Source organism: Euphorbia lathyris, chromosome 4 (assembly GCF_963576675.1).
Source record: "Euphorbia lathyris chromosome 4, ddEupLath1.1, whole genome shotgun sequence".
Lineage (NCBI taxonomy): Eukaryota > Viridiplantae > Streptophyta > Magnoliopsida > Malpighiales > Euphorbiaceae > Euphorbia > Euphorbia lathyris.
Genome location: NC_088913.1, coordinates 42,067,234 through 42,090,226, shown reverse-complemented (window position 1 = coordinate 42,090,226; position 22,993 = coordinate 42,067,234). Strand labels below are relative to the sequence as shown.

The 22,993-nt window shown below is 36.7% G+C and overlaps 1 protein-coding gene and 1 long non-coding RNA gene across 2 annotated transcripts; both read right to left on the bottom strand.

Moving 5' to 3' along the window:
• Positions 1-4,136: 4,136 nt before the first annotated feature.
• LOC136227847 (uncharacterized) lies at positions 4,137-5,310 on the bottom strand. Its single transcript, XR_010688290.1, has 3 exons — positions 4,984-5,310; positions 4,392-4,882; positions 4,137-4,295 (listed from the first exon to the last, which is right to left on the bottom strand). It is a non-coding gene; the product is annotated as an uncharacterized lncRNA (long non-coding RNA).
• Positions 5,311-7,800: 2,490 nt separating this feature from the next.
• On the bottom strand, positions 7,801-21,981 carry LOC136225934 (dynamin-like protein ARC5). Its single transcript, XM_066014109.1, has 17 exons — positions 21,538-21,981; positions 21,250-21,414; positions 21,058-21,180; positions 20,383-20,604; positions 19,159-19,292; positions 18,958-19,050; positions 17,095-17,158; positions 16,760-16,808; positions 14,516-14,598; positions 12,740-12,897; positions 12,553-12,613; positions 10,626-10,688; positions 10,446-10,546; positions 9,703-9,760; positions 8,589-8,936; positions 8,336-8,500; positions 7,801-8,246 (listed from the first exon to the last, which is right to left on the bottom strand). Exons 1-17 carry the CDS (start codon positions 21,850-21,852, stop codon positions 8,163-8,165), a joined length of 2,286 nt encoding a protein of 761 aa, XP_065870181.1. The 5' UTR covers positions 21,853-21,981; the 3' UTR covers positions 7,801-8,162.
• Between the last annotated feature and the right edge of the window lie 1,012 nt (positions 21,982-22,993).

Here is a 22,993-nt window from a genome sequence, read left to right as displayed (position 1 = left end):
AAGAGGCTAAAAGGGAAGCAAAGAAGGTCATACGAGATGCTAGAGCAGGTGAATCGGGATCTGTATACAAGATTGGATACGAAGGAAGGGGAAAGAGACATATATAGAATTGCTCGGAAGAGAGATAGGAAGACGTGAGATCTCGGAAAAGTATCCTAATTCCTTTGTATAAGAACAAAGGCGATGTCCAAGATTGTGCCAACTATCGAGGAATCAAATTAATGAGTCACACTATGAAACTTTGGGAGCGAGTGATCGAACAAAGGCTAAAGAGGACGGTGAAGATCTCAGAAAACCAGTTTGGCTTTATGCCGGAAAGATCAACTATGGAAGCCATCCATCTAATGAGACAATTAATTGAGCACTATCGAAATAAAAAGAAAGACTTGCATATGGTTTCCATTGACTTGGAGAAGGCATATGATAAGGTACCAAGGGAAGTACTTTGGTGGGCTTTAATAAGGAAAGGCATTTCGCGAAAATATATTGACATCATAAAGGACATGTATGAGGGAGCGTGCACGAGTGTACGTACTAATGTTGGGAAGACTGAAGAGTTCTCTATTACGATTGGAGTGCATCTAAGTTCCGCACTTAGCCCATTTCTTTTTGCCATCGTTATGGATGAACTAACATGTTCACTTCAAGATGGTATATTATGGTGCATGTTGTTTACAGATGATATTGTGTTGGTTGATGAGACGAAAGAAAGCGTGGATAGGAAGTTGGAACTATGGAGACAAACTTTGAAATCTAGAGGCTTTAAGTTGAGCCGAAGTAAGACAGAATATTTGGAGTGTAAGTTTAGCGGCGATAGGAGTAGGGAGGTAGGGACAATCACCTTGGATGAGAGAGTTGTCCATGCCTCGGATTGCTTCCGGTATTTAGAATCTATTATCCAAACGGATGGGGAAGTAGATGGAGATATTGCTCATAGGATTAAATCTGGTTGAACGAAGTGGAAGAGTGATACATGTTTCCTTTGTGACCCCGACATGCCTAATAGATTGAAGGGAAAATTCTACCGCACGAAAATTAGACCAGCATTGTTATATGGTACGGAGTGTTGGGCAGTGAAACACAGTCACATTCATAAGATGTCGGTGACGGAGATACGTATGTTAGATGGATGCGTGGTCATACGAGAAAGGATCGGGTGAGCAATAAAATAATTAGGACAAAAGTAGGGGTTACATGTATTGAGAATAAAATGAGAAAAAACCGACTAAGGTGGTTTGACCATCTAAGACGAATAGCGCTTGATGCGCCGGTTAGGAGAAATGAAGAGTGGCAAATGGATGTAATGGTGAGGGGTAGGGGAAGACCTAAGTAAACTTGGAAGAGAGTGATCGATAGTGATATGAGTTTTTTGGGGATTGAGAAAAATATGATAGTGGATAGGAGGGAGTGGAGTGAGAGAATTTATATCGCCAACACGACTTGATTTCACGGTTTTATATGATGGTTCATGTTAGCTGACTCCGAATCATTTCAAGACTAAGGCTTTGTTGTTGTTGTTTTTATATGTATTAGATTTAGAAGTACATTTTACTGTGATTCTCTTTTCCATCATTTTTAATGTAAAATTTAATTTACTCATATATCCAGTCGCGAAACTAAGGGCAGACATTGCTAGCCATCAAAATTTGATTCTAAATTTCGAAGAGTGAATAATAGGAAGAGAGGTTACTATCCATAAAAGGCCATTGAAATAATAGGTAGAATTAGTGAAGTGTTAGTTATTATACTCAAATCACCTTTTATCAATCAATAATATTTTCTTAATGCTGTTTTCTATATATACTTTATTTATTTATTTCTTTTTTTCCGTAGTATTTATTTATTTTTTTATTCATTCAATCAATCAACATTAGTACCAGATATCTTTTTTTGAAATTGTTGGGATGACTTCATATAACAACAACTTTAAGATAGGTTATGCAATTATAAAAAATGAGACTGAGTCGAGCTATTGTTGGGTGATGGAGAGACTGAGAAATTTGATTGGGTTTGATGTGTACCTGACAGCTATTGTCACTGATCAGGAGTTGTGTTTGATGAGGCCGATTAGAGAGATTTTCCCACAATCACCTCACTTGCTCTATATTGAAGAGGAATACGAGAAAAATGTGATGCGGATGAGGGATACAATGAGATGGTATCCTCAGGTTGTCTCTTATGTTGAGGAGATGTGGTTAGTTCACAAGGAGAAGTTCGTTGTTACGCGGATGAAGAATGTCCTACACTTTAGCAATAGAACTACTCGTAGAATGGAGAGCGAACACGCCCAATTAAAGCAATGACTTAACTCCTTCACCGCAGCCCTCGATACAGTTTGGATAAGGGTTCACAAGGAAATTGGGTCTCAGTTAACTACGGTCAGGTATACGTTTATTAGTATATATTTTGCATTTTAGTATATATTTTGATTGTTATTATTTATTCTTATCAGGTATCATCTTGAGGAGTCAAGACACCGTAGAGGAGTCTTTTCCTCCGGTTTTCCATTCAACTAATTGACGAGTAAAGTTTCCCACTACTGTATGAAGTTACTTAGTGAAGAGTATAAGCACATGAGACGTTTGAGTGTGGAAGTGTATGAACATTGTGATTGTATGTTGAGAACCACTCACCAGCTTCCTTATGCATGCGAGATTAGAAAAGTAGTAAATTTGGCAACCCCGATCAGTGTTGAACGTATCCACACATTTTGGAAGACACTTGTCATTGTTCATGTTAACACTTATGATAAGGTCGGATATGATGATAGGTTGGAGGATCACCGGTACTTTCACTCTCTAGTTGAGGAGGTCAACAAAAGCGACAAAACATTTGTGCGTAACATATCTCTTTTCATTCACGATCAACTTCACCCGGACCAAGCAAATTACAGTGAACCGGAGGTGAAAACCACAGTACGAGGATGACCGAAGGGGAGTACATCAACCAAACGTCTACTGAGTGCATGGGAGTACCATGAAAGAGATTGTGGATGTGCTCGATCGTCTAGTTCATCCCAGAGTCATGGGTGTAGCTCTTCATCGTCCGCCCATAATGCTGCTACAACTGGTAATATTAATTCACTAATGCACATTTACTAATGGTTTAACAATATTAACTTTAATATATTATTAATGTTATAGATGGAAGCGCAGCTGATATTTTATAATACTACCATGCCGATAAAATCCTGGGATTAATTACGTCGTTTGTTGAAGGATATCTCGATATGGTAGGCGATGGTAACTGCGGGTTCCGTGTTGTGGTGGATCGTATATTTGGCGATGAAAATAATTGGCGGTTAGTAAGAGCGTACATTGCAAATGAATTTCTTGCTAACTGTACAATATACGAGCCAATTTACTATGATGAGATTGATTTGGAAGTCCAACGGATTAGGTGGGACGGTACGTCTTGTACTGTTGCACGTTGGATGCTTATTTGAGATGACTTGTATCTGATTGCTACGTTATATAATGTTGTTGTATTTTTCTTTGGGTATGATAGTGGAATGAGTTTAATGTCATGTGGTACTGTGCTACCGTTGCATGCTACACGACCAGAACGGGAGATTGTCATTGCTCATTTAGGTGATACATACCGACACTATATTCGGCTCGATTTATCTACGAATTTTCCGGTACCTCCTATATTGTCTCATTGGTCGAGATTTTGCATCATAGTGTTTCAGGATGGGACTGCTTGTATGTTACTAGGAGAGCACAATGGGATAGGTTGGCTAGCATCGGGTGATTTTAGTAATATTATAATTGTTATTGTATTTATTTTTATTGTGGTGAAGCTCTTAGCCTGTTGGTTGAGAGCTTACCTATGACACTAGAGGCCATGGGTTCGAATCACATCCGGGTGGGGTGGGTTAAGGGTTTTTCTTCATTTTTGATGTAATTTTCCTTTGTTTAATGTAAGTGCATTGCGCACAACTTTTTTAAAAAAAATTGTATTTATTTTTATTAATATTTTGATTGTTATTATCGCCGTTTTTATTCATATCGTGATTGTGATTGAACTGAAGAAGATTCTAACAATTACATATTTAACATACTTAAATTCACATTATAATTCATAAAAAAAAGGCATAAAACTCAAAAATATATAATAAAATCCATAATCCATACATAATAAAATCTAAAGTATTCATAACACAATCACAAATCATTTGGCCAAATGTCATTCATTCATGCCAACCAATCCGGGCAAGGAGTTGCCTCCTCCTCATCGAACCGTTTAATCACGTCGATAAAATCTTCGTGAAAGTTAGTCATACGACTAACCCACTGCAAAAACCAAACGAAAACAGTTAAGTACAATATGTATGACATTAATTTTCAAAACATATTTGTGAACTTATATAATAATTAAAAATAACTTACAACTTTACTGTTGGAACAAGAAAGAACCACCGGTGGACATGGTTGATGTGAGTTCAAGAGACGTGGATGTGAAAAGCGAGTGTACCACGCCGTGTAAGCATCACCACATGCTTTCGGAAACTCAGACATGTGTACCGAGAGAATATAAGAGTATACGCCTCAGGTGTGATAATCCAGATGCGTCTATCATCTGCTGGACTTGAGGGGCATATCGATGTGGGAGAACATCATCGATGGGAGGTGTGATAATCTAGATGCGTCTATCATCTGCTGGACCTGTCGGGTCGACTTCCTGTACTAGCTGGCCAATTTTTTACAACCGGCTAATCTAATATGGCACTTAAGGAGGCTCCTCATGAGCCCTCTCCATATCCCAGCGGAAACGTGCCCATAAAAGCTGGGAATCATACTACCATCTACCGGACCGCTAGGCACCTACTCCGTCACGAGCCATGCATCGTCCTCGGCATCCCTAGAGCGTTTGCTGCTCCCTGAAATTATATTACACATCTAACATATAAACAATTACAACGTTATAATAATAACTAAGGTAAACTAATAACAAAATAAAATAAGAATGTAAATTATTTACTAGCTCATGACTCTCCAGTAACAAAATGGCCGCCTCACCCCATCGTCACCTGACGAAGTGGGATCCTATCCATCTCCTCATGACCCAAGTCATGCATATCGGTCTCATCCATGTCCATATGAATGCCGACATCGTCCACATGCTCCTCATGAGCTGCGTGCTCCTCCTCAACAGCTGTAATGTGCTGTCTCGGTTGCTCAATAGGCCTCGGCTGCTTCTACTGCATATGTGCCTCCTGCTGCCTCTGTGCCTCTCTGTCCCTCCAAACAGAGGAAGTGACACCACGCCTGGTCATGTGCCGCTGTCCGGAACTCCCGCCTATCTCAAAACTCTGAAAAATGACAAACCAATCAAATAACGTTTGTTGTTATTTACTCTCATTGAAATCTGTTTCTAAACCCTAAGCAATTTCGTTATTATTTACTCTAATCCGATTATCATTTACTCTAATATTCTATTTCTACACACTAATTGACATCAATTAATGAAAAATAAATACAGATTTAACGCAAAAACAACAATCGGACGCTTCACCAACTCGGTAGATGCGTTTTTTTTCAATTTCGGCCCTCCTAAAAAGGGGCAGACAGAAAAAACGCATCCCTATTGGGGAGGCATTTTTGCTGATCGCTTTATGTTTTCTGCCTGCCTTCCGGGCAAATTGATTTCAAGTTTTGTCTCCCATTTGGGAGACTTTTTTGTGTTTTTGAAGAAGAAGTTTGAAAAAAAACGTACCTTGCCACTAATCAGTCCTTTTCCTTTGCCCGGCCTCATTCCCGACATGATTTTCATCCCGAAAGGTGATTTTGAGAGATATTAGAGAGTTGAGAGATTACGAAAGTGAGAATGAGAGGTTTTGAAAAATTTATATGAAAAGGAAAAAATTTATATTAAATAGCAACACCCTAGTTATATACCATCATTCAACTTGATCTGAAGGTTCTCCTTGTGACATGTGTTCTTCCATCTGATGGAACATGTGTCTAACTTTATATATTTGGGTGTTATCACCCACATTTAACAAATAAAATAAATGCTTTTAGAGTATATATATATAAAGTACCAGGAGGGTTTATAGTGAGATAATATATTTAATCAAATTTTAGAATGTTAAATTATTTACTCCAACAAAAGACTCATTTTATTGGCAATATACGTTAAAATGCACAAATTTTAAAATGCACAAATTAGTTTCCGCCTAAACTCCTATTTGTCAACCGCGGGGAACTACAACTCGGTCGAGGGGAAGGGGAAGGCTTGGGCCTACCTATCCCGATAGGACCTTATAAAGGAACCGGCGCTGTTAGGAGGTTCTACCGAGCCGAAGGGCATCACTTTTATACGTGATCGTAGTATATCACGTCGTCTCGTCCCCGCTCGGTGAAATAGACATGTCTGGGAAGATATGGACTACCTGCACCTGGACAGAAAGACCCTATGAAGCTTCACTGTTTCCTGGGATTGGCTTTGGGCCTTTCCTGCGCATCTTAGGTGGAAAGCGAAGAAGACCCTCTTCCAGGGGGTCCGAGCCATCAGTGAGATACCACTATGGAAGAGCTAGAATTCTAACATTGTGTCAGGACCTACGAGCCAATGGACAGTCTCAGGTAGACAGTTTCTATGGGGCGTAGACCTCCCAAAAGGTAACAGAGACGTGCAAAGATTTCCTCAAGTCGGACGGAAATTAGCCCTCGAGTTCAAAGGCAGAAGAGCTTGACTGCATCCCCTTGTTCGCGTTAGTATCAACATAAGATGAATGGGAGTTCATATAAATCCTCTTGGTCGCAACTCTCCTTTTTTTCTGTTTCAAAAGACCGGAGCAACTAGCTTAGAGTCTCTTGTATAGCCGGTTGTCTCAAATGCTCAATAACCGAGAAGATATTTGGTTAGCTCGATTGAAAAGAAGAGTTTGGGCTCAACTCAAGGTGGATGGAATAGGAATGGAGTTGAGTATCTCTTTTCTCTAAAGATAATATAGTAAGTGGTACGAGGAGCAAGTCCAAGATTCTCGATCTTGGCCAGGATTTGGTTTTCTCCTTACCTTGAATGTTGGATGTCTTAGTCATACCCAGGCTTCTGGCGGATCTAGTCTCACCGAATAGTTTTTACTTCGAGGGAGGTGAAAGGCGCAATGAAAGAGTAATAAAAAAAATGTAGACCATTGCTTAAAAGACAGGATGGGATCTTTCCTTCTGACTCTAAGCTCTTCACCTTCTTGACGATATAGAAAGTGTTCCACGAGGAGGGTCAATCACCAAACCTTTCCCCTGCCTATAGATCAGCAGCCAGCTATAAGCTTCTTTAAAGCGACTACGTACATTCAAGACTTTGTAAGAGCAAAGAGTGTAAAATTTCTTTTAATAGAAGAAATAGAAGAAGTTGAAAGGGAATAAAGAGTATCAATTCTTTATTTGCTAGAACAAGCCAAATTCTTTTACTCTTATCTAAGACAGGAATGGCTTTTACCAGCACACCATAGTAAGCCAATGACTGTGGGGAAAAGAACTCCTCTATTGTAACCTCGTTGTAAAGTGTTTTAACATAATACCACCTACACTATAGTAGTTTAACCACTGTTTGACCCAGCATCTAAATAAAGACCATTCTAAGAAATCTTTCATACCGGGTTGAACAAATAGTTCGTCTAGCACTACTTCTAATTCTCGTGGTCTAAATTCATGCCTAAGAGTATCAATTTTTTTACCTCTTGCAAAGGCTCGCTTTGTAAAAGTAAATACATGACGAGGCATCCCATATTTTTGGTTGGAGGGCTTTACTTGATTCAAACTTAATAGAAAGCAAGCATACATAAAAATGTGAAAATAAGAATGCAGACGTTTCCATCAAAAGAAATGCCTCAAATGGAGACAAGAAGGAAACATCAGAATCATGTCTAATAATTCTTACAGCCTTGAATGCTGATGATGAATCCACACAGCTTCTTACAAAAACACAACACATTGTTTGAACATATGCAACTACATGCCTATCACTAATAAGGCTTCTAATATATTACAATATCCTTGCCAATTAACATACATACATACTACATACATACATTATAATATAGCCACTCAAGATTCTGATTCTGAAATGAAAATAAAGGAAATAAACAACCAAAGACGGCAATGCTGAATTACTTCATATGCCTACCTTTCTTCAGTCTGGCTTTTAGTTCATTATCCGCTACCAGGAAGAGCCTTAACTTGATGCATATTCAGCTGTTCATATATTAACCTAAATTTATCTTTCAGCCTCTTAATCTGCGTAACAATCACCACTTTTATTTAGAAACTAATGGTTTTGCATTGAACAGAAAGCAGGGAATCAAAAATTTAAGAAAAACAAATACCCTTTTGAGCTCGATTTCTGTTGCTCGCTTCTGTTGGTCTAGTGCATGACGTAGATTGGTAATGTCAAAAACATTATCCAAATCATCTTCAAATGCAGATTCTAGGTCCTGCCGGAGAAGTGCAGGCAACTTGTCTATAACCGGCATTAAAAGAAAACAGTTGAACTGCATAAGACAAGTGCAAACTGTTAATAGGGAATATCAAGTGGCAAGTATTCTTTACAATTAAAGTAAACATGGAAGATACTCAAACCTTCAATTCAGCAGAGGCCAAGAAATATTCCCTTATGCCGTTAAATATCTGTTGCACTAGACCATAAACAATCCTTTCAGATGAAGGTGCAAGTCTCCGGTTCCAGAGTGTGTTATCTAGAAGATCGGCAAGTCTTGTATCTGTTGTCTGAATAGAAGAGCCCGAGTCGATGCCTGAGGCCACATGACTAAGCTTGACTTCTGCTCTTGGCTTATTTTCATGCTTATCACTGACAACAGATCCCAATGATGACTCTTGGCTGAGACCAGCTGATACAGAACTACCTGCCAGAGCAGACTGCTCTGCTCCACCAAAGGAGTCTAAGAACTGGCGTAACCCAGCCCGATTCTGTAGATTGACATGAAAAGAGGGAAAGCAAGTCAAATTGACCAACCAAAATGAGATTGCATGCACAGGTTTGCGGATGAATGTATTGGAAGTTTATACAGACAAAAACAGCTGGAATTGTAAGCTTTTATTCCAGCAGCTGAAGCATGGTGTATTTTCGATAAAACAAAACAAGAAAAAAACATGTTAATGCTAAAAAAAACTAGTAATCAATGATCCACATAGGATGTATAGCCTAATGTGAACCTCATCCCTATGTAAAATTGGACAAGATTGTGTACTCTTTCTGCAAGTAAGAAATCAAAGAAAGATGATAGTTTCTTACAAACTAAACACCAAAGAATTTTTTTTGAATATTAAGAGCCACATGAAACTTAATGTCTACAAACTCAGCGTTTTAAGTTCCACAACAGTTCAAAAGGCAACAGTTTTCTTGATCATTTACCAAAAGAATAGATTAAAATTAATGTGTGAAGATATTATGTAGACACGGAAAATCCAGTTTCATGAGCCGAAGTAGCTACCAGAAATCTCATGGTGCCATATAAATTATATATTCGAAAAATAATACATGGACCAATTTAATAAGGAATCATAGAAAACTGCTGCTCTTCATTTGCAAAGAACCTTTCACTTGGTATGTGTGTGTGTTTATTTTGTTATGTGGAATGCATGTTAGTGTTAAACCCCATGTCCTTTCCCCATATTGTGTTGCTTCTTAAGTGTCAATCTAAGGATTATTCCTTCTATCCCATATCTTTCTAACCTTATTGTGGAGGGACCAAGTCACATAACGTGTGGTGCTCATCAAATCCTCCAAACATCTGCAGTAGAAATCAAAGAGAATTTGAAAAAGAAAATCATTTTTATCCATGAGAGTTGTAAATAAAATTATGATAAGGCACAATCTCATTCTACAGAAAATAGACACGTCTCAGGATGAAAATAAGAGAGTTGTGCATTCTTTGTTGAATATCAAAGCATGCACGCAGGATCAAAAACAAAATGCACTGACGTTCTTCTAAAGAGAGAACACGATCTTAAGGCTTTCCTAATCCAAACAAAAACAGCAGATGTTTCTTTATAGTTTGACCATTGAGACAAATTTGTCATGACAACCTCAAAAAGGATTGTTAGACCCACAAGCTGAAAATATGATAATAGCCTAAAGGAGCATGACAAATAAAGGGAAGATAGACATAACTGCAGAAAACAGAATTTTAATTGTGGAAGTCTATTTTCACCATATACAATCACATAAATACAGAAGGTTCAGAAACCTCTAAATCATGGATTAGTTCAAGTCTGAAAATCTGTAATAACAAAAATGCAATCAATAACAACAGAGACCACTCAGGACATTTAAGATGGATATATATTAATGGGAGTCAAAGAGAAAAAGCAACTTCACATATTAAAAAAATTGAGAGAACTGTAGGTTAGTTGACTTAAGAAAAGAAGATTGAAAAAAGAAAAAAGGAAGCTACTGGATTAGAGACAAGCAATTACTTCTCACGGCATGCTCTTTCAGTAGATTCTGCAAAATTGTTGAAGGCAGAACCAACCCGTCTAAGGAACATATCATGACCACTCAGATACTCACCATCTTTCTGTCACAAATCAGTTAAACATGAATATAATCACACAGTTCAGAAGACAAGATCAAAAACCTTCGGACAACATCCATACCTGAAGAAGATAAACAGAGATAGGGAGTAATCTCTTCAAAATGTGCAAGAGCCTATTGCCTAACTGTGCCAATAAGAGAAAAGCTTCTCAGGTCTGTAGTCAATGCTGCTTATATGATGAAAGACCAAAAATTTGAAACAGAGCAAATATGAAGAAATCTGCAGTTGTGGAAGCTTAATGTATATGCATAAAAATTTCATTTGACAGAAGCCTCGATCCATAGATAGAGCATACAAGTTACATAAAACTAGAATGAATAAGATGTTCCCCTCAGAATAAGTCTCTGTTGGGCAACTTCATTCTACAACATCATGAATGTAACAATAAAATTGTTGGGCTTTTTGGAGACTAATATATATAGGCCCAACTGAAGCGATGGGCCCAACTGCAGCGATCCAACTCGCTGCTGAGTTGGACGGAGGTACGGCGGCGGTAGCCCCTGTTGGGCCATCGGGCCAAAATTTTTTTTGGGCGATTAGGGTTTCGGACGGTTAGGGTTTCTTTAGCAGTATAAATGTAACCTCTTTCTCTGTAATCCGTATCTCTTTCATTATAGTGAAATATTCTGGCTTGGTAGTGCCCCAGACGTAATCATTCATATTGAGTGGCGAACTGGGTGAACAATTCTTGTGTGATTGCTTTTGTTTTTTCGTTTGTTGTAATCGTATTTTATTCCTAACAAAAATTAGTATATATGCAACGTTACTTATATCATATAGATTTTAAATTTGAAATCCGTTTACAAGCTAATTTCCACACTAAGGGCTAAAGAGCATGTTGATTCAACCAAATGAAAAGAGTATATAAATATTCAAAATGTGGTTACTATAGACTTGATTTCTAGAAAACTGTGGCCCAATGATTATATTTTGTCTCGACACATATAATTCTTGTATTTATCATATTAATGAAGGAAACAATATTTAGAAAAATGCAAGGACAGGCTTCAGGATAGCTAATAAAGTGTTATGTGTCCGCGAATAGGATCTCGTCACAGGTCTTTTTACCGGAAAATTCCCTCGATTTTCCTTGTTGCTCATGTTCTTCATAGAACCTATTTTGAAACTCAGTAGCATTTGTAAGAGATCGCTTAACTCCCTATATTGGTTTTTAATTTAAAATTCTGGATCAAATTAATCGATAGAAAATCCCCTTTTATAAAGAGGTACAATGATTCCTAAACACCTAAGGTATCCTTAGCCAAAAGGATCCTACCACAATTAGGATTCTACCACAACTAGGATTCTACCAAAATTAAAAAGTCTAACAAATACTACCAGCAGAAAGAAAACGAAAACTAACCTAATTAAATAAGAAAGACTCCTAAATATTAAAGACTCTTAAATAATAAAAAACCCTAAATAATATAACCTAAAATAAGACAACCGTAACATAAAGATAATCCGAAGAGAGGCAAAGAAAAAAAAACCGAAGCCAAGCATATAGGATTTTCAAACCAGATCAAGATTTTCATAGGGACTACAAAACAAAAGGAAAAAAAATATTCACTAAAGATAAGATGTAAACTCAATAATTAACAGCTTCTGGTAAGAAAGCAAAATGAAGAAAATCAATTGAAACTATGAACCTGTCAAATCTTAATTGTGAAAGTAATTCCTTTTGTGACAAAAAATAATTTATTATGCAATAATACTGAGAAAATCAACAACATTTTACAGTAGTTCCTACAGGCATAACATATTTAATTTCCAATTTCCTTCATAATTTTTGTTGCAGAACCATGCTACTGATGCAATCTCCCTCTTTTAAATAAGAGAAATTTTACAAAATAAGGAAGAAAGCATGACAAAAAATAAGGAAGAAAGCATGTTGCAATTTGGATATGAGATATCCTCTATATAGTGAAGCATCTAAAAAAATCCACGTAACATAATATTACTAGTTAAGAGAAATTGTTGAACATCACCTGATGAAGAAAAGGTTCAAATGTATCTCGAGCCTTTGCAACAGCTATAACACATGCCGTCCTGAGATCCATAAGACAGGAGAACAAAAAAAGATTGGAATTTAGATAAGTTGAAAAGAGAAGTTTTCCAACCTAGAAATAATTAGAATCAAACATGCATGGTTCAGTCAAAAAAGTTCATAAATACCTTGAGTAATTAGTACCGTCATGGATATCTTCAACCCCACAAGCATTTACAATTTCTTCACGAGTAATTTGAGGGCACTTCGCTCCTCCTGCAACAAAACGAAATTCTGCCATGGCTCGATGATATTGTGCTCCACCATAAAGACGCATGCCTGCATTCTATACAAAAAGTTAGTTTCTAAAAGGTTGAACTTTATGCCAATAAGCATAATTTGTGTTTACTGCCACCAGATACTCGTATGAAATTAACAAGCCTAATCCATAACAAAGTACACAAGAAAGAATAATTTTTCCTAATGAAGAATTAATGAAAATAACCATACTCTATTTCCAGGATTTTTTATGTCTACGCTTTTACGGAATCACACATGCCTAAACTAGATTAAAAGATAGGCTTCAAGCACTTTGTTACATAATAAGTCAATGTAATTAATGAATAGCATGCCTAAGGCTGCTGGTAGGATCAATATGTCTCCTTGATTGTAAGAGTAATATCGCGACTCGCAAGCTACTTGTATATATATATGTGTATTGCTCCTAAGTAAATATATCGATGTAGTCTTAATCTATATGGTATCTCATGTATTCCTAGTATATTACATGGTTTGTTACATGGTATCAGAGACTAGTTTGGCTTCAATTTCTGCCCTTGTGTGCAGAATTTTTGGGTTGTTTCTTTCAGCTTCACTGTCTGCCCTTGTGAGCAGACTGTTTGGACCTAGGGTTCCAAGTCTCAGTGCTTCTTCTGCCGCCGTCACCTCTCTCTTTCTGACCTGTCTGTCCGGTTAGTTTTCCGGTGAATATCCTTTTGTGCATTGGCATTGCTGGCAGTCTCTTGCATGTTGCTTCAATTGAGTTTTACTTGTCCGTTTGACGAAGCTTGATATTCAGCTGTAGTCTCTCCTGTTAGATTTCTCCTGGGATGCGTTTCCCAGATTATATTTTATATTCTAAAATATCTTGAAGGTAGTTTCTTTAAGACTAGGTTATCTGTATCTGTAGCAACCTTAGCATGATTAAAATCTGTGCTTCAGCTTGAGGGGGAGTGTTACATAATAAGTCAATGTAATTAATGAATAGCCTGCCTAAGGCTGCTGGTAGGGTCAATATGTCTCCTTGATTGTAGGAGTAATATCAGGAGCTACTCGTATATATATGTGTATTGCTCCTAAGTAAAATATATCAATGTAGTCTCTTAATCTACATGGTATCCCATGTATTCCTAGTGTATTACATAGTTAGTTACACAATTCATTGACAGTTAAAAGAGGTTTACATATATCAAAGTCATAGATCAATAGAAGATATAGGAACTTGTGTTATTCCAAACCTAACTAGCATCTATACTCAAAAAGTGAAAGGACTAAATGCTTTCTCACAAACTACAAATACAGTTCAACTCAAAAATAGATAACCTGAAATCAGGTCTGAAAAAATACTGCAACCTTGCCCATTCCAGCAAAACTACAAAATATGCATGCAGCCCAAAGTCCTAAAATTGTAGAGAAATAGATCTGAGTAGTAAAAACATGTATCCAAATCCACAAGGACTAAAATGTCTCTATGATGCCCAAATAACCCGTGCATGAAATATAGATCTTAAACTCAAATTTCTGAAATCTTTGAACTTGCTTTTCATAAGATCCATTCTGCATATGTTACTAAAAGAGGCAAAGAAACCGTATAGGATTTTGCGGCCTACAGACACTACTTAGAAAGCTTCAGATAATGCAATTTATGCAAATAAAGAAAGAACCAAATTCACAAAGTAACTTACAGGAATTAGCTTAGGTGGAAATTGAAGACCATCTGTACTAATAAATGCCCCTCCATTAGTTCTCTCATCAAGTAGAGTTTCACCTGCAACAGACATAACAGTTCTGCGAATTGACCATGTAGATAAACCTTAAACAATGCCAACAATGATGATGTTGTGATCGTTGGTTTTATTTTCTATTACTTAGTGATTTTTATTACTTAAGAGTCTTTATTATTTAGGAGTCTTTTATTAATTAGGCAGATTTACTTGTTTTTATTATTATTTAAAAGTCTTTTGTTATTTAGGAGTTTTATTATTTAGGAATGTCTTTAGTATTTATCGGTTAGAATCCTACTTTGGGTAGAATCCTAGTTGGGATAGGATACCTTATTGATCAGGAATCATTGTACCTCTATAAAAGGGGGATTTTCATCGAATAAAGATATCAAGAATTTTAAATCAGAAATTGATACAGGGTGTTTTAGCGATCTCTTACAAATTGCTATTGAGTTTTCAAAATAGGTTCTACGAAGAACAGGAGCAACAAGGGAATTCGAAGGAATTTTCCGGTGAACAGACCTGTGACGAGATCCTATTCGCGGGCACATAACAAATTGGTATCAGAGCCTATCGTCATGGGTGATTTTGAGCAATGGACGGCCAAGGTTCAGGATCTGGATCGCCGGCTAACCGAATCTGATAAAAAATTTAGCCACGAGTTGCGGGAGTTAAAAGAAGGCATGAAAGGAATCCAACGTATGCTGGAGTTACACCTTTTGGGAAAAGGAAAGGAACCTGAGGGTGGAGCTGCAACTGGAAGCAAGGAATCAGAGACAACAGGTCACCGAAATTCAAACACAGTTCCAAAATATACCCGACTTCAGTTTCCCTCTTACAACGGAAAGGAGGATCCTTTAGGCTGGTTGTACCGCTGTGAGCAATTTTTCAGCAATCAAAATACAGACGAAAGAGAGAAGGTAGGGTTAGTTGCTTTTCACATGACAGGAGAAGCACAATTATGGTACTACCGACTCGAACAAGAGGAGTCCGGACTCACTTGGGCCCAGTTCAAGTCCTATTGTTTGCTGCGTTTTGGGCCACCATTGAGCAGTAATCCATTGGGTGAATTAACTAACCTTCGACAAACCGGAACCGTGGAAGAGTACCAGGAACAATTTCAAACCCTTCTGGCGAGGGCTGTGTCTGTGAGGGCTGAACAACAAGTTGACTTCTTTACTGCTGGGTTATCTGAAACCTTAAGGATGGATGTGGAGATGCAAAATCCTCCAAATCTAGTTACTGCCATGAATTTCGCCGGGGCTTTTGAGAGGAAGTTGTTAATCAGCCAAGGATTAAGCATGGGGCAAGCCAATTCTTCATGGGTAGTCCCAAAGGGGCTCAAGTCACCCTCGATTCAAACCGACGTCAATGATCAAAAGACTTGTGCGAGTAACACCTCAACAACATCAAACATGAGTAACAACACTCTGCCTCCAATCAAAAGGCTGTCCCAAACTGAAATGGCAGACCGTAGGGCTCGAGGGCTGTGTTTTAATTGCGATGAACTTTACTCACCAAGACATAAGTGTAAGAAACTCTTCTGCCTTTTGATGGACGAACCAGAGGATGACAAATATGAATTCCTTCCTAAATTCGAGCTTGCGGACAAGCTCTATTCGAAGAGGGAAGAAATGTTGTGATCGTTGGTTTTATTTTCTATTACTTAGTGATTTTTATTACTTAAGAGTCTTTATTATTTAGGAGTCTTTTATTAATTAGGCAGATTTACTTGTTTTTATTATTATTTAAAAGTCTTTTGTTATTTAGGAGTTTTATTATTTAGGAATGTCTTTAGTATTTATCGGTTAGAATCCTACTTTGGGTAGAATCCTAGTTGGGATAGGATACCTTATTGATCAGGAATCATTGTACCTCTATAAAAAAGGGGGATTTTCATCGAATAAAGATATCGAGAATTTTAAATCAGAAATTGATACAGGGAGTTTTAGCGATCTCTCATAAATCGCTATTGAGTTTTCAAAATAGGTTCTACGAAGAACAGGAGCAATAAGGGAATTCGAAGGAATTTTTCGGTGAACAGACCTGTGACGAGATCCTATTCGCGGGCACATAACAGATGAAAGAAAGACAAAATGAAAGTTTTAATAGATTAAGTTCACTTCTGTAAATAGTGACATCACAATATAACAACTTTTACCATATATTAAGATCACTATATAAAAGCATTATCAAATGATTTACCAAATTTATCTGGAGGTGCAACAACTGTGCCTTTCAACAGCAATGACAACTGAGTATGTAAAACATATTTTAGTCAGCACTAAAATAAACAAGAGAACAAAAACAAATCAAAGATAAAGATGTTCACATCCTATAGGAATATACCTCATTCAGTATCACTATATTTTTTAAGCCCAGAGTTACTAAACAATTTCCTAACTACATGTCATGATCTCTTTTTCAGCCCAGCAGTTACACCAAGCGATAGAAGAAAATCAGATGTTTGTAGCAAATAAAAATTGAAAAGATCACATGAAACAAAAAAAAGAGGGGAAATTGCAGAAGATGAGTGGCACCTTGGTTAGGAACAGGTCATGAAATTGTCTCCCCTTTTCCTTCAATTTAACTTCATCCAAAGTGCTGTATACTTGGGAAAGAACATCATGAAGTCACAGACAATAAAATAACAAATTGACACATAAATATGAATGAAATTAATAATAATAATAAGAAGAAGAAGAAGAAGAAGAAAAGAAAAGCTTCCCTGAATTCCTAGAAATTAAGAAGATAAAAAAATTATATTTACTTTTATATTTTTGAATTACTTAGTCAAATTTCTGGGAAGCAGCTTTGTTTCACTACAGAGAGGATTTTGCTTTACCAGACTGTTAGAGGATGTCTTGACCTGTTGAGTATGGGATTACACTAAGGGGAGATATCATATACTTAAAAGTTTTAAGGAGGAACGATCATGTGGAGGGAAGAAGTGTACAGCTTGCCCCTTTACAATCCAGAACCCATGGGCACAGCACAGCAAATCCAAGGTTTCATTCAAACTCCCACAAAAGACATGTGTAGGGGGTGTAGGGTACAGGACGATTAAGGTAATAGATAGATAGGTGAAACATGAACATTTCTTCCTACATGACAGAAAATACATAAGACTCTATGGAAGTAGCTATAATTTTCTGTCATATTTTCTTTTTCCTCTCTATTAATTCTCACGCATCTCTGTGCATGGGGTAAACTAACAATTCCAAATTGTTTCCAGAGGTTTGTCCACGCTAACAGAATATGTGCTCTCTTAATTTTGGAAAGAATTTTGGGAGTGAGCTTATGGTGGAGAGATGGGAGAATATTAAATGTCTGATAAAAATTCAGATTCCTTTGGGAATTCCGATGTTTTCGAAGCCTTCAAAGTTCAAAGGATATGTTTACAACAACTTGGTGAATAAGTCCTATCGGAGAGGGACTTGTGCTTTTTGATGCTTAAACACAGTTTGATTGAAATATGAGATTGGCAAAATTATTGAGAAAGAAGATACCACGGTTTGAAAGCAGAGATTTTCAGAAAGTTCTTGCATAGATGGACAAACTCTGTAGAAAAAGCTTAAGAATAAAGGCTGTCATATCATTACGAGTGCAATGATTGCAAATGCAATTAACAATCAGTCTAGGAAATTGGAACCGAAGGAAATCAATATCAGACAACGATTTGAAGGCTTCGAAACTGGTTCACCATTTTATTCAAGATAAAGCCAATTAGTCAAAAAGACCTTTATAATGCATTGGGTAAGATGACATGACAAGGGGAAGAACTCTTGGACAGAGAGGGTCAACATTTCTTTCTTTTTTTTCTGATGAATTATGGATAAAGGAATTAACAATTTAGGAATCTTATAATCACTCAAGCCTAAAAAAATTAATGACTGGATATTAGAGGATTGAGAGTGAGAGGAGAGGAAAGTGAAAGATGCAGACAGAGAAAGTGAAACACAAAAGGTAGAGGAGTAAATGACACATGGAGGGAGGAGATTAAATATACAAGAGAATTAAAAAATAAAAAATAGAATAAATTGGAAAAGACGAAAATACCCTACTAAAGCCTAACACAAGGTATCTGTTTGTAAAATTTTGAACCACGGGACTGTGTTTGTAAATCGGCAAAACCACATGGTTTTTGTTGTACTTTTCTAAAAAGTATATCCAATACGATTGAGGATTTTCAGGCCACCTAGTCCTAACATATCCAAACCAAATTTTGAATGGATATGAGATCACTTATTATTGTTGGATTTTGAAGCCTAATGAGGTCATTTAGACCACCAAGTGGTCAGATTTTGAGGAAATCTTTTCATAAACATTTCTCTTTTTTTCTAAATAGGGTTTTCATTTTATTGCCTCAAGTTGTAGTGTACAGCATATTTTAAACGACAAACCTGAGTTCCTTAATTATTTCATTAAGCTTTCTCGTGGCACTGCGGGACTCCTTTTCAAGAAGTGGAATAATCAAAGGAACACTGTCCATATACCTGACATGCCCATGACAACCAATTTTGGTCTTACATTGCAATTGAATAATGATTGAAAACATATAATGAGAGAAAACGATAACCAAGAGTACTGAGCAAAGAGTTCACCTTCTCTGTAGCAATTCCTCCAAGAAGGATCTTAGTTTGCTGACACCTATTCTACTCCTTTCCTGATTTGATAACCGACGACCTAGCTTTTCCTCCAAAGCTGCAACATCTTCCATTTCTCTAGAGGATATGGCCTGCATAAAGAACTTTGACTATTAAATGTAAATTTAGACTAATTCACCAATTACCTGCATTTCAGATTATGCTTTACAATGTTTAGCAGAATTTTTGTATATGCATAAGTTTATTTGTCAGCACTTGACTTGATCGCTTTAACATTAAACTATGATGTGAATCATAGTTGACATGAATATCAAGAATAAGATAAATTAGATTAGAAATTGTAATGACATTGGTTGCAGAGTGATGCAGCAGATTTGATAAGACAAACGTTACAACTTGTTAAGGGTGGTTGATTCTAAGAATACCCAAACCCAAGCACTTTCCAACCTTGTTGATTCTCAAAATTTACCCAAGGTTGAAGTCAAAATGATACAATATCAATTGTCAATGTCGATTATGTGAACAACCCCTAGCCAAAGACCAATCAAGCTTGTTGATTCTAAGAATACCCAAGAATAAGAAATAACAAAAAACCCACAAAAGTATCTTAAATTTGATTTTAATAGATGATAAAAAGATTACAAGACGAGAAAATTACATATTTATAAGGCATAAACCCGTGTTCACCCTTTTCTTTTACCTGGGGATTGAACTGTTTGATACAGATTATAATAAAAGCTATTATTGGTGCTTAACTATTAGCTTAAGCTTTTGGTTCAAATGGATCCTTAACTCATAGTTGTTAAGGGCGCACCTCACTCAAGGTTCAAGGTCTTGAGCCTTGAATGCAGAAAGCGAGGCGCTGTACAAAAGGCTCTCGCCTTGTGCACCTCACTTGCGCCTTAGATCCTTAAAAAAAAGCAAATTGTGAGGTTCTATAAACTAGATTTGGTTCTTCAGAGAGACCCTGTTTTCTCTGGCATCAGACCTCCTGTGCTCTTAATTAAATCTCTGTTATTGAAATATTTGTTTTCTTCGTTTCTAATTACTAGGTGCAACACAGTTGAAGATCGTTAATAACTTTTTCAGATTTACTACAGAGCTGTCTTACCAATGATTATAAATTGGAAAAATAGTTGATGTAATAGAAAATTTTGATGGTATAACTCTCTGTGTAAACAAAATGCAATAACAATAGTTTAGATGGTTGGAAGTACAAACCAGCTTAAACTCGTCGTTTGAACGGTAAACAGAATCATGACCAGCGCCAACTCTTCCAGAAGGCACCGATGTGAAAAAGGGAGAGTCTCCCAATATGAATCCATCTAGTGCATGCTTGGGAGGTGAAAGGAAGACTTCAACATCTGGTGACCGAGCAAACTGGGGTATTTTAGTATCAAGTTTGGTTGAGATGATAACAGTCCTCGAAAGCTCTGGATCAATCTGTATACAGCGTCCAACAAACAGTAAAAATAAAGCTTTGGAAATTTTGGAAGATGTTAAAGCATCACATCTTTCCTAATGTAACGTTTCTATCAGTATGATTAATGCAACTTACAGCTCCTTTTGTCAGAATGTTTTTAATATCACCTGCTGCACATGCAAGTTCAGGTTTTCATGAAAAATATTCCGTAATTAATGGTTGCTGTAACATTATTTCTCAGATCTATTATTTAGCCCATATACAAATCTCACAGCCCTCAGTGGAAAAGCAAATGATCCCCTTTAAAGTGTCAGCTCTGTAAGGAGTTAAAACAAACAATATGCCTCACTTTCTTATTTAAATCCCAGAAATCCAAATATAAAATTCTTTAGAATATCATATGGATTGTGCCATTAAAAAAAAATATATATATATATATATGTAGAGAGAGAGAGAGAGAGAGAGATACATACTTGCATTACTACCCTTCGAGTTGTAGCATTACTCCAGTCACTACAATCTTCAAGACATAGAATAATGAACTCTTTATGCTGCATTTTGGCCCTTACAAGGGACTCCACTGCACGAGCTTGACTCTGCACAAATTTCCAGGCCATAGAGTTAAGCTGGAATAAATTTACAACACATCAAAATCAACTTCGAACCTGTAATGCTTGATTTTTTCGACCAGGGGCTGGAGCAATAAGTCCAGGAGTATCAATAATAGTAAGATTAGGACAGTATTTATACTCCACACGTATAATAATTTCCTTAGCGGAGAATTGATATGGCTCACGCTCCAACCTCATATTCTCCGATTCAATGAATGCCTATTAAAAAAAATCCCCAAAGATCATGTTTAAAACTAAGTTTGAAGACAGCAACAACAACAACCACACTTCCAATTTCATGGAATTTCAAGCAGAATTCTGAGAAATAACAAAATTAAGAACCTGAATTTCGGGAAGAGACTTCTCTTGGACGAAGGTGGGATCGTCATCAGAGACAAGAAGGCATATAGGGGATTCGCATTGAGGATCATACTTCATGTGGAGAGTTATAGGGCGGCGAGTCTTGGTACCGCCGCCGACATGGTTGAACTGGAAACCCATAAGAGCCTCAACAAGAGCGCTCTTACCGTCGGTTTGGTGGCCGATGACTAACAAAGCGGGTGCATCGAATGGAGTGTGAAGCTCCTGAGCCAAGCCATGGAGTTCATTGTAAGCTTCGTAAAGGCTCCACTTCTCAAGCATAACGTCTCTTCCCATATGGAATTAATGGTGAAGAAGTTGCAAAAGAAGATGAGAATGGGAAAGGCAGAGAGTGAATGCTTAAGTGTTGCTGCTTATCCTACTGTTCGTTAAAGTGGACACTCTGAAATTCAGTCGACTGTCCTGTTTATTGGATAATGGATATTGGTTTTTTTAAGATTTTCAAATAATGTTTTTTTTTTTTAATCAAAAGATTAGTTATCCACTTCTAAGGTTGGGGCAAACCACATTTCCAAATGAGCGTTTATAGTGAAATTTAAGAATCACCTTTTAATAATTACAGATTTTCAAATAATTACTATCTATGTTTCGTATTACCTGTCTTTCTTGACCTCTTTTTTTGTTTCATTATACATATCATTTTATACACGTTAAGTCTTTTTTTTTCCTGTTATAAAATGAATGTGATCAAGACTATTAGAATAATTGACTTGTTATAGAATAAATAAATAGTGGAATAAATAAGAGACAAGAATGTTTTTTCCTTAATATCCTTAATTTCTATACAATTCTCTGAAACGACATGTAATATGAAACAGAAGAATACTTTATATCTCGTAAATTATTATTTATCATTACAAATAAGATAAATAATTTATTAATTTACATATTACACTAGTTAAGAAATAATCGATCACCTCGTCCAAAATTATATTTTTTATATATAAAAACACTTGCATTAACACAAAAAAAAATCTTCATCATTTTGAATACAGGATAAAATAAATAAAGGAAAATGTTCATTAAAAATTTCTATATGTGAAATAGAAATGGCTCATGCTCCCGGATTATATGCAACCATATTCGATTGGCGTATTTCATGAATAAAATCAACATGTGAAAATGAATGTATCTCTTCAAGAATATCATTAATAAGTACACCTATCCAGTTATGAATAATTTCTTGTTTACAAAGAAGACAGATAGCCGATAGAGAATCTGATGCAATCTGAACTGAATTAAACTCAGCTTCCCGAACAATACGAATTGATGATAACATTGCTAATAATTCTGCATGCAAGGCAAACATAACCACGCCCAAAGGTCCTCCATCCGATAGTGCTACATAACATACAGAATCACGAACAACTAAACCAAAAGTGCCTTATTAGACCTACAAGAGTAAGTTGTATCTCAA

Coding starts and splice junctions, on each gene's coding strand:
- LOC136225934 (XM_066014109.1), bottom strand. CDS start 21,852: ATGGGAAGAGACGTTATGCTTGAGAAGTGGAGCCTTTACGAAGCTTAC. Junction 12,898..14,515: donor TTCCACCTAAGCTAATTCCT/GTAAGTTACTTT, acceptor CTTTTTGTATAG/AATGCAGGCATGCGTCTTTA. Junction 10,689..12,552: donor TTGAACCTTTTCTTCATCAG/GTGATGTTCAAC, acceptor TTATTGGCACAG/TTAGGCAATAGGCTCTTGCA.